Below are 12,457 nucleotides of genomic sequence, written 5' to 3'. Positions count from 1 at the left end.
GGATAAAATGTTAGCTGGATCACATGCAAAATATGTAAAGAGCTAGCGAGATAGCTTGCCAAATAACAAAATAATGTAGGAAGATAGCTAAATAGGGAGCAAGATAGCAAGCTTAAAAGGTAAAAGGCCAACTGAGTAGCCAGATGGAAAGCTAAAAGAAAAAAGGCTAAAAAACAGCTAAAAAGGAGACCCAAGTTAAGCTTAATTACTAGCATAAAACGATAGAATGTTAGCTTGATCACAGGCAAAATAAATAAATAGCTAGCTAGATAGCTTACTAAGAAGCTAAAAATGTAGGAAAATAGCTAACTACAAAGCTATAAAAAAAAGCTGGCTAGATAGCTTGCTCAATAGCTAGAAATGTAGGAAGCTAGTTAGCTACAAAGCTAAGAAGGGAGCAAACTAGCTAGCTAAGAGAGTAAAAAGCCAAGTAAATAATCAGATAGAAAGCTAGAAGAATAAAAGCTACTTAGCTAGCTAAAAGGGAGGCCAAAATACCAATACTCGGTATCATTTAACAAATTTAGAAAATTAGAGCACAGGTCTCCAACGTGTTGCCCTTGGGCACCAGGGTGTCCTCTGAGGACAGCTGCGGTGCCTGGTCAACCGAGTCAATTCAACACTACTTCTTTCTTGTCTCTTGATTTCTCTCTCTCTCTTTTTCTCTCTTTATCTCATTCTCTCTCTCTCTAGCATTCTCTCTCTCTTTCTCTTTGGTTTTTCTTCTTTCATTCCTTCTCTTTTCCTCTCGTTCTCTATCTTTGTCTTTCTTTCTCCCTTTTATCTCTTTCACTCTTTCATTTTCTCTTATTTCTGGTCCTCTTTCTTTCACTCTCTTTTCTGTTCTTTCTGTCTTTTTCTCTTTCTTTCTCTCTTCATTATACCTACAAGAGTTAACCTGGTAATAACATAGTAACAACACAGTAAGTAAGACAAGTTAAGTTGCGATTTAAAAACTGCAGATCGAAGTGGGGGGCCCCTTGAGCTAATAAGTAGCTAAAAGAAGCTCTCAGCAAGAAAAAGGTTGAGCAGCCCAGAATGAGAGGAATAATACAGTTTGATTCATGAAATGCATTCTTGGGTAAAATACAGTTTGCTGGAATTTACTGTAAAGGTGGATGCGATTCGACAATGGTCGATGGTAAAGGACATAAATAAGCTTATGACCTTCAAAATTTGGATTCTCTTCCAGCAGTTCCTGGCCGGCATTTAGCGCATATTTCACACAGTCTTGAGCTGCATTAGCGACTAACATCACTTTGGTGGCTAGCATCTCTCGAGTAGTTGATGCTAAATAATTTAGCAGCTTCTGTAATGCCACTGTCACAAACCTTAAATACTAGTGATAGCAGTTGCACAGAAGGCTAATGCTAGTGTCCTATCTTAATTATTCAGAAAATATACATATTAAAAAAAAGCAAATGTTCAGAAATGTGCTAAATAGTCACAATTTTTTCAAAGAATCTTGCCCAACCCCATTTAAACGTCTTAAAGCATTTTCATCCTAAACAATGGTTTCAAAACAATGTGTGAGCAAAGTTATTTTGTAAAAATGCCACAAAATACTGCAAACAAGTATACCAACATAGTTACCTTCAGAGCAGACGGTGGTGGGCGAGGGCGAAAAGGAGTGTTTGCCCTACGTGTACGGCGACGCCCATTCCTGCCGCTCACCCAATCAAATTGCTCTGGGTGCTTAGCTAGAGGTTTTTGGTGTTTACAGTTTTGTTCTGTAGGTTTTCATCATAAAGTGTCTGAAAACAGATTGCTGAATGAGCTTCCATAAAAAGTATTATTTAGCAATTTACAGACAAAACGGTTGGTGTGACACAATGACTGTAAATTGTAGTTAACAAGGTCCACTAAGGGCCCGAACCCTGAGAATAGTCTGTTTTGTCTTGGCTCTGCATGTACCAATACAGTAAATAATTGCAAAACTTCTATTTTATCTCTTACCCAAATGTCTTGGGTTTCCAACCCGTGTGTTAGGGAAACGTTATTTTGTGCATGTTACCTCTGCATATTTTTCAATAGTATTTTACCTGGTATCGATATAATCTCAATGACTACCGAAGAGTCAAGTATTGCTGTGAGTCTGTGAACATGAGGTTTTAAAAATGTATTCAAAAACAATATGGAATAAGCAGACAAATCATAAAAACATGCATTTTCTAAATACGTAGTTCGTTATTGTGTATAATGTTTTCTTAAGTTTACACAAAATAAGGCTCACCTAAACCTTGTGAAACCTTAAGTCTCAGTAATTTGTAATCTTCCTTGTGCTTTATAGCACTTGTTTTCAGTTGCACAGCTCAATATAACGACATCTAGTTGTCAATTATTTAAAGCAGGGATTGTCGATGCTATTCGTTTTGTAAAAATCTCCCTAAATCTATACTTAAATATGAGTAGTAAGACACTCCTGATTCCCCTAAAACTCCAGATTATTGGGGAAAAATTAATAAATTACATGTCACTCACAACACTAACGTCTTAGTGATAAACATGTTTAAACTTTTATATTGCCTTAATTTGCTGTTAGGATATTTAAGACTTTTTCAAAATTTTAAGACCTTTGCGTAACCCTGAGATCATGAATTGAAGTTCCCTCTGATTCCTTAAAACTAATGTAGGAATCATGTTTCATAACAAGCTTTGATCCACCATTGGCTTAGTTTGAAAGATTGGTATGTTTATATTTACCGACTAAATACGGTTATGGTGGTGCCGGCTCATGCACAGAATACGTAGAATACTGAATACTGAACTTCTTGTCATGGAGATATTCTCCCTACCAAGCATACTAGCATCCAAGCCGAATTTACAACTACATAATAAAATACAGTACTCAAATCAGGGGGTCCGATTATATCTGTATTTTGGTTGTTTGTCACCAATGACACAAACGTGAGTTCAGAATTTATTGTAAAATTAATTTTGCAATACAGTATTCTTGAAAAAAAATCAAAAATCCTCTTGGACAGTAACCAGAAATGGAGGTGGAGATATTTGAGTGGTTTTAAGCCCAGACACAAAATGGATATGGTGTGACTCAGCAAAGTGTTCTTTTGCAAGCACTCAAGAACGCACTAGCCAAGAAATATGAAGGGTTCTCTGCTTCCACAGGCTGGTGAATAGGTTTTGTTTGATTTATTTTATTATGTGGCTTTTTAAGGGAGTTTTAGGAGGTCTGCGAGTGTGGACGGTAATTTGTAGGTATAATTACTTTCAGAGTAACTCGCTAAGCTGGGGGTAGCCGTACTTTTTAAATGAAGTAACTAGTTACAGTGACTTAACTATTGTTTTTTAGTTATGCGCCCAACAACTTTGAGAACTTTATCGTGGCCTTTGTACGCTGTGATGAAGTGTAACAATGACAAAGGGTGCTGAGATGTGACGTCACGTATGTGATAGCACCAACCTGCAGTTCGCACCAAGCCACTTCGACCCAGGTCTCCGTGTCGAGCCCCTTGTAGACCGTCTTAAAGGAGCCTCTGCCCAACTCGATGTCGAACTTGAGGAAGCGGCCTCCAGGCGAAGTCGAAACAGCCTTCATCCCCGGCTCCTCTTCGTTCTCATCGCTCCCCGCTTTCCCGGTGACGTCAGAACCCACACCTTCTTCCTTCACCTCGCCTTTCTCCTCGATGCTCGGTCCGTTGCACCCGATGTCATCCTTCAAGTCCACGTGACTTTCCGACTTGGACCTCTCCTGGTCCCCCAGACGTGAAGTTCGGCTCCTGGTCCGGCCCACAATAGTCCGCAGGTCGATGCTGAGCACCGGGGTGCTACTGACGCACTCGGCCGTGTCCAGCGTTTGCTCTTCGGGGTCCGACACCCACAAAGTCCGGCGGATGAACCTCTGGCGGACCAGGCCGCGGAATTCCGCCGAGGGGTAGGCGCTGGGGTCACTGGCCCCTCGCAGGGCAGTGCTCTGGTCATCGTCTCCCGTGCCGTTCTCGTAAACGGGTCTGAATGCATTGACGTTCACGTCGGAGTCCAAATCGGGCGCAGAGGAAAAGGTTGATCCGAGCGGCGGTTCCTTACTAGAATCAAATCAAATGTATTTGTAAAGCACTTTTTGGCAAATGAATTGCCTCTCAAAGCTCTATACACACGCAGTTAGTGTACAATATGAGAAATGTATCCCCTGATTTTGCCCCACCCAAAAACTCAGAACACCTAATACACAGACACACAATGTTTAAAAAAGGAAACAAAAATGAATGATGGTAGAAACAAAAAATAAATATGTTAGGAAAGGGACCTGAGGGAGGCTCATCCACAATGATAGGGATGGCAGCAGATGGCCTCAGAATAGGATTTTCAACCACTGAACCACACCCTACCAGCGTGCCCTACCCCCGCCCAACATGAGGAAACACTGGAATAATACAAATCAAAAACAAAAAACAGCCGTTGTTTTATAATAAAAACATGCATCCATCCATTCATTATCTGCTACACTTATGCTCAGTAAAGTCTCGGGGGAGCCCATCCTAGATGTCTTCAGGCAGTGGGCAGGGGACACCCTGAACTGGTTGCCAGCCAGTCGCAAGGAACACAGATATAGACAACTCAGTCACTCATTCAGACCTAGGGACAATTTTGACCAGCCTATTAACCCGACATGCATGTTTTTGGAATGTGGGAGGAAACCGGAGTGCCTGGAGGAAACCCACGCAAGCACGGGGAGGACATGCAAACTCCAAACAGGAAGGTTTGATCTCATGTCCTCAGAACTGTGCCACATACGCACTAACCACTGCTAACCTGTGCAGCCCGTGATAAAAACATAAAAATGTGAGATTAAAACTAACATATGTAACAGTAAAAGCTTATAATTCCAACCCTTTAAACTAAATACAAATGATCACTAGAAAGCAATATTTAAAAAATTTGTTTTGAACCACCTCCTAAAAATATCAAGAGTCCCCAAAGACCTGATGTCCACTGGCAGACCTTCTCAAGGTGAAGACCAACGTGGTCGAATGCTGCCTTACCGTCACACTAGGACGGGGATCGGCAACAAGCGGCTCTGGAGACACATGAAGTTCTTTGGCGCACCCTAGTGGCTCTGTAGCGCTTTTTACAAATTATTTGATAAAGGAAAATAATGTAGTTTCTGAAGGACAACAAACATGGAACATGAAAAAAATCATGAAACAAACATTCTTGACGTTTTCCAATGATTATAGCTATATAAAGTATATATTTAGTCTTTTGCGTTTGCTAAGCCCTAGGAACAGTTAACGAACCAGTGGCCCTCAATGTCTGCGAGAACTGATATAATAAAAGCTGATGAGAGATAAGATGATCCAAGAGCAGGCACGTCAAACATATGGCCCACAGGCAGGATCCGGCCTTCAGGATAATTCAATCCGGCCAGCCGTAAATTTCTAAGTGTGTCAAAAAGAAGCCAGTCTTTAACTCATTTATATCATAGGTTATGATTATTTTTAATACATACAAAGCAATTCTCTTTCTGGCCGCTAGCAGGCAGTAAAGGTGTCAAAAAGATGAGGTCCAACGAAGGTTCTGTCCATGTTTAGGACTACTTATCTTTTTAAACAGGTGTTCTCTGCGATGAAATATGATAAGAAAGCAGTGCTCAAGGTTGATGAAATAACGCTAGAATCACATAGTTAAACGTGCTGCTACTCAGGATTCGACGCCTGATATTGATGTACTTGTTAAGGGAAAAAGATTCCCAGTTTCAGGAGCCAGCGGCAGCAATTACACTACAGGAGTGCAATGCAAGAGAGGGAACACGGTGAGAGGGCACATTTGTTTGAACAGATCATTTTCTGGGCTTCAGTAGGCCCAGCCTGTAACTTGGATCTCATGTTATTGCCCACTCACTCCTAAAACCCTTTTTTGTTATTACTGTATTTATGAAAAAGCAGTATGACAATTGAGGTCAGAATATTTGTATTCTTAGCTCCCACTTGTTTGTACAGACACTCCCCTACTTACAAACATTCGAGATACAAAAAATATTTCGGGATGTCGAAATATATTGCTGTAAGTTAGATTTTGTATTGTGTGCACCTTTTTGCGAGTACAGGACACTACTGTAGTGCTTCTTTTCGCCACTACAGGCGTGAGGCGCTGTGACAGGACCCAGTATCCACTCCAAAGAAGAAATCTACTGTATCTCTAGTGTGCTAAGAACTTTGAGAGTTTCACTGTTTAATATCTTGTGCACCCATTCAACATGGTTTGTGTAAAGCGTAAAGAAAAGACCAGCCGTTTCTTTTTAATGAGAGTGGAAGAAGAAAGCTTGATGCGGTTGAGAAAATGGTTGGATCGCTTTTTTTTGTCCACTCTCTACAACGGAGGAGGAAGTAGCCAAACTCTTGAAGCCCATCTTCCAAAAGTAACTCAAACCTCACTTTATTATTATATTATTTTATGAAATGTTTATTCTTTAAGTACAAAACAATACAGTTTACTTATACAAGCTTTAAACATACTTATTTAAACTGTAAACATACAAAATATAGCACAGAATGCTACTTACGAACAAATTCAACTTACAAACGATCATCCGGAATCTCGTTCGTAAGTAGGGCAGTGTCTGTATAGTGTGATGAGTTGTTTCAGATGTAAAGCTGTGTTTATTCAACAGTTAATATAAACAATTAGCCAACACATTTAGTGTCAAACATGAAAATAGCTTTCTTCCATTGTTTATAAATAAATGTGTTGTGCTCAGAAAATATCCCTTTTAAATGCTGCAGCAAGGTTTTTAACTAAGACAAGAAAGTTTGATCACATTACCCCGATTTTAGCTAACTTGCATTGGCTCCCTGTTAGCTTAAGATTATATTTTAAGGTTCTGATGGTATTATACAAAATCATGCATGGACTTGCTCCCTCATATATTTCAGATTTGATTTCCCCCTATGTTCCTTCGCTCTAAAAATGCTGGTCTACCAGTGATCCCAAGAGCCAAGAAGAAATCTGCAGTTTCTAGAACGTTCTCCATTCAGGCCGCGGTGCTGTGAAATGCTCTGCCCTCCGAGATTTGATCTGAAACCTCAGTGGAACTGTTTAAATCTAGGCTTAAAACACACTTCTATTCAGTAGCTTATGAATTATCTATATTTAAGGTTGTCAATATATGCACATTGTTTGTTAATGTTACATCCATTGCAACAGGGTCATCTTTTTTAAATGGTCTGCATTTACATAACGTTTTTCAAGACACTGAACACTTTCCAAAGCACTTTACAACGTGCTTCATACTCATTCTTTCACACTCATACACCAATAGCGGCGTCATCCAAGCTAGGCTCCTACCTGCTTATCGGGGGGCAACAACAGTAATAAAATAAAGAACTACTAATAAAAACACGTTTTGGGTGGAAATTTTGTCCCCATTGTCCATTTATTTAAAGTACTACTAGAGAATTACTACACAATTACTACAAAACAAAATATTAAATTAAGTGTTTTCAAACAGGAGGCTAATACTGTATATTCTTTTGTTTCTGAAAAGAAAAAATACTATAGAAATACAACAATAATACTACCACAGTAATATTATAAGAGAAATGCTACAAAATTACAACCACACTGTATTATAAAACTAATAAAGAAACTCAAAAAAATACTACTATTGAAATACTAACAAATATTACAGAAAAAAAAATAAAACTACAGATATGCTTAAAAAAATACTTCTAAAGAAATACCATCACTGTAACACTAGCATGCAAAAAAGACAACTACTGTATAACTACAAAACCAAATATCAAATTTAGTACTTAGAACAGGAACCTAATATGATTTTGCTTTATATTTTATTTTGATTTTTATTTTAGCCTGGTCATACTGGTCATACCGTGCGGTCGCTTCTCAAGGTATCTTCATTTTCCTCATGCTGAGGTTTTTGAGTTTTTCCTTGCCCTCATGTAGGTTTTAGATCAGGGGATGGTGTAATAATAGTCTGTAGTTTGCAATAATCTCCCCTTTGAGACTACTTGCGATTAAGAGCGTCACAAATAAACATGACCTAACTTTCCGTCTGTGGTAATAGTTTGTAGGGTAGGCTACAAATGTGGGCTGAACGTTAAGAAGCAAAGCTAAATATTTGGCGTTGACTTTCATGACGGGTTCATCCCATCTGAAAACAAAGTCAGGACCCGGCCCCCGAGCCACAGAGAGTTTGACATGCCTCCCCAAGATCGTTAAGACGTTTAAAAAAACTCGTAAAAGCACCTTGAAATCGATCCTGAAACGATGTTAGAACCCTCGGCCGCGTACATCCCGGTCGACGTGTTCAGTCCCTCGGCATCGTGGTTGAGTGATGAGGAGCGGTCCTACCTGCAGCCGCAATTGCATGCAGTGACGCAGTTCCGAAGAGCCCAATGGACGGCCTTGGGATTCTTTGGGGTCCAGAGCATCTCCTCCCCCTCCCCAAACGTCCACCTTTACTCCGTGTAAGTTGAACTGAACACGCACTGCGTGGCACGCGTACATCCACGTGATGCCATCGCACCTACAATTCCGAATAAATAATAATGACAGCTTTGCGATGAAAGTCGGATGCGCGCTAATCCCTTCCTATATGCCAAAGTGCGCAGATGCCATGTTTCGGCGACACGCCCGTAAATTAAAAGCCGAGATACGCGTGGAAATGACACGAGGTCGAGCTCGACTCTTCTGACCACTTTGAACCCACGAGTGACATCCTGGAACGCAGAAGATAAAAAGCTAAGCGCTTATCGAATGATGCTCACTGCAGCACACTTGACGCTCCCCCCCCGCACAGTCCACGCTGCTGCTGCTGCACGACGGAAACGGCGGCGTGGACCATTTACAGTACGGAAGCCCACCACGCCCAATTGGCATGGTGTCCAATCCGGTATTCGGGAGACCTGCGGAGTGCGGCTGTGTTGTCAGCGCTGACGGTGCTGGACCTACTTCTCTCTCTCTCTCTCTCTCTCTCTCTCTCTCTCTCTCTCTCTCTCTCTCTCTCTCTCTCTCTCTCTCTCTCTCTCTCTCTCTCTCTCGCTCTCTCTCTATTTCACTGTCTCTCTCGCGCTCTATCTCTCAAACTCACTCACTCGTGCTCTCTCTCTCTCTCTCTTGACCTCTCTCCCTTACGCAAACACCCATTCCCTTTCTCTCGCCCTCTCTCCATCTCTCTCTTTCTCTCTCTCTCTCTCTTTCCCGCCCTCTCTCTCTTGCTCTCTTTCACACACACACACACACTCTCTCTCTCTCTCTATCTCGCTCTTTCTCTCTCGCTTGCTATCTCTCTCTCTTTCTTTCACATTTACTCACTCAATCACCCTTGCTCTCTCTTTCTCTCTCTCTGCTCTCTGTCTCTCTCTCTCCCTTGACCTCTCTCTGAGTCTCTGCCTCTCTCTCTCTCTCTCTCTCTCTCTCTCTTGACCACTTCCCCTTCCGCAAGCACCCATTCCCTTTCCCTCGCCCTCTCTCCATCTCTCTCTCTCTCATTAGCTCTCTTTTTCTCCCCCCTTCTCTCTCTCCCACTCTTTCAATCACTCTTTTTCTCTCTCTTTCTCTCTCTCTCTCGCTCTCTCTCTCTCTCTCTCTCTCTCTCTCTCTCTCCGTCGTTCTCCTTCTCTCTCTCTTTTTCTCACTCTCTGTCTCTCTCTCTTCCTCTCTCATCCCCTCTCTCCAACTACCTCTGACTTCCGCAAACACACATTTCCTTTCTCTCTCTCCTGCTCTCTCTCTCTGTCCATCTCTCCCTTTTTTCTACCCAACCCCCCCCCCTCTCTCTCTTTCTCTCTTTCTCTCTTTCTCTCTCTCTCTCTCTCTCTCTCTCTCTCTCTTGCTCTCCCTTTCTTGCTCTCTCTATCCCCCTCTCCGTCCCTCTCTGTCTCTCTCTCTCTTTTACTCTCTGTCTCCCTCAACCCCCGCCCCCTCGTTTCTCTCTATTTTTCTTTCAGTACAATGGCACCACCCACATTGTGAGTGTAGTCTCGCCCTCCCTTCCCCAATACAGAGCCCCACCCTAAAGAATTACACTCAAGCGTTCGTCCTATTCAGAAGGTGACATCACCCTGCAGGGTGATGCACACTTCTACATAAATCATCAACTAGAAAAATGAATGACCTTGTCATTATTCTCAATCAAGGGAATTTCTATGCTTTTGGGGGCAGCTAAATCCCCCTCATAAAAAGATTTTTGAACATGCATTTGGCGTAGTGCACTACCTGGACACAAGTCAAGCAATTGATCACCTTTGGCTGGGTCGTTTTACCGAATAAGACCTGAAACATCTGACGACCCTGGGAGAGTCACTGACGATGTGTCCAGGTTGCTCCTTAAGCTGTGTTATCTAATAATGTTGTTATTATCAGGTTGTAATTATTATAAGTCAAAATAGGCTCGGACAACCATTAAAAATAATTCCAGTTATAAACCAAATTACAGTGGTATCTCTACTTACGAATGGCTCTACAGGGAGTGCAGAATTATTAGGCAAATGAGTATTTTGACCACATCATCCTCTTTATGCATGTTGTCTTACTCCAAGCTGTATAGGCTCGAAAGCCTACTACCAATTAAGCATATCCGGTGATGTGCATCTCTGTAATGAGAAGGGGTGTGGTCTAATGACATCAACACCCTATATCAGGTGTGCATAATTATTAGGCAACTTCCTTTCCTTTGGCAAAATGGGTCAGAAGAGGGACTTGACAGGCTCTGAAAAGTCAAAAATAGTGAGATATCTTGCAGAGGGATGCAGCACTCTTAAAATTGCCAAGCTTCTGAAGCGTGATCATCGAACAATCAAGCGTTACATTCAAAATAGTCAACAGTGTCGCAAGAAGCGTGTAGAAAAACCAAGGCGCAAAATAACTGCCCGTGAACTGAGAAAAGTCAAGCGTACAGCTGCCAAGATGCCACTTGCCACCAGTTTTGCCGTATTTCAGAGCTGCAACATCACTGGAGTGCCCAAAAGCACAAGGTGTGCAATACTCAGAGACATGGCCAAGGTAAGAAAGGCTGAAAAACGACCACCACTGAACAAGACACACAAGCTGAAACGTCAAGACTGGGCCAAGAAAAATCTCAAGACGGATTTTTCTAAGGTTTTATGGACTGATGAAATGAGAGTGAGTCTTGATGGGCCAGATGGATGGGCCCGTGGCTGGATCGGTAAAGGGCAGAGAGCTCCAGTCCGCCTCAGACGCCAGCAAGGTGGAGGTGGGGTACTGGTATGGGCTGGTATCATCAAAGATGAGCTTGTGGGGCCTTTTCGGGTTGAGGATGGACTCAAGCTCAACTCCCAGTCCTACTGCCAGTTTCTGGAAGACCTTCTTCAAGCAGTGGTACAGGAAGAAGTCCGCATCCTTCAAGAAAAACGTGATTTTCATGCAGGACAACGCTCCATCACACGCATCCAAGTACTCCACAGCGTGGCTGGCAAGAAAGGGTCTAAAAGAAGAAAAACTAATGACATGGCCTCCTTGTTCACCTGATCTGAACCCCATAGAGAACCTGTGGTCCCTCATCAAATGTGAGATTTACAAGGAGGGAAAACAGTACACCTCTCTGAACATTGTCTGGGAGGCTGTGGTTGCTGCTGCACGCAATGTTGATCGTGAACAGATCAAAGCAACGACAGAATCCATGGATGGCAGGCTTTTGAGTGTCCTTGCAAAGAAAGGTGGCTATATTGGTCACTGATTTGTTTTTGTTTTGTTTTTGAATGTCAGAAATGTATATTTGTGAATGTTGAGCTGTTGTATTGGTTTCCCTGATGAAAATAAATAATTGAAATGGGTATACATTTGTTTTTTGTTAAGTTGCCTAATAATTATGCACAGTAATAGTCACCTGCACACACAGATATCCTCCTAAAATAGCTAAAACTAAAAAAGCCCCACTCCAACTTCCAAAATATTCAGCTTTGATATTAATGAGACTTTTGGGTTCATTAAGAACATGGTTGTTGTTCAATAATAAAATTAATCCTCAAAAATACAACTTGCCTAATAATTCTGCACTCCCTGTAGATACAAAAGTTTCAGATTACGTAGTACCTGAACGAGAATACAAAAGCGTTTCAGGATACGAAGTCAAAAATACAGTACAGTTTGCTCCAATGTTAGCATCTCCCAGAGTTTCCCGAACGCAAACAAACAGCCATTGTGTATCCCAGCATGCTCTTTGTGTCACCGTCAGAGTTCAGAGACGTGGAGGAGGAGGGGTTCAGGCAAAATAGTGGGGAGGAGGACGAGGCCATCATTCGATCAGACCAAATTAAAGACATTTTAGCAAAATTCCATGAAGTCCCGGAACTTGTGGAAAGGAATCACCCGGAAAAAGTGTTGACAAATCGGATATCGCTATCTGCCTCACGCAGTTCTGACGGATTGTCAAAAGCCGGCAAAAGCAGACGTCATTGAATCAGTTAATCAAGAAACACAAGGCTAAAAGTGTCGTGTCCTGCATGGTCGCCATGACACC

The 12,457-nt window shown here is 41.9% G+C and overlaps 1 protein-coding gene across 6 annotated transcripts in view; it reads right to left on the bottom strand.

Moving 5' to 3' along the window:
- wnk2 (WNK lysine deficient protein kinase 2) overlaps positions 1–8,436 on the bottom strand; it is a 61,300-nt gene extending 52,864 nt beyond the window's left edge. For all 6 annotated transcript variants that reach the window (XM_088338227.1, XM_088338228.1, XM_088338230.1 and 3 more), the window contains exons 1-2: positions 8,224–8,436; positions 3,422–4,043 (exon numbers count right to left, since the gene is read on the bottom strand). In XM_088338227.1, coding sequence (XP_088194353.1) covers positions 3,422–4,043; positions 8,224–8,270 — 669 coding nt within the window. In that variant the 5' untranslated portion in view covers positions 8,271–8,436. The remainder of the gene's footprint in view (positions 1–3,421; positions 4,044–8,223) is intronic.
- Positions 8,437–12,457: the final 4,021 nt, after the last annotated feature.

This window comes from Urocampus carinirostris, chromosome 6 (assembly GCF_059441175.1).
Source record: "Urocampus carinirostris isolate Australia breed hairy pipefish chromosome 6, RoL_Ucar_1.0, whole genome shotgun sequence".
Classification (NCBI taxonomy): Eukaryota; Metazoa; Chordata; class Actinopteri; order Syngnathiformes; family Syngnathidae; genus Urocampus; species Urocampus carinirostris.
The sequence above is the reverse complement of the archived record's forward strand: the minus strand, read 5'-3'. Positions and strand labels throughout refer to the sequence as shown.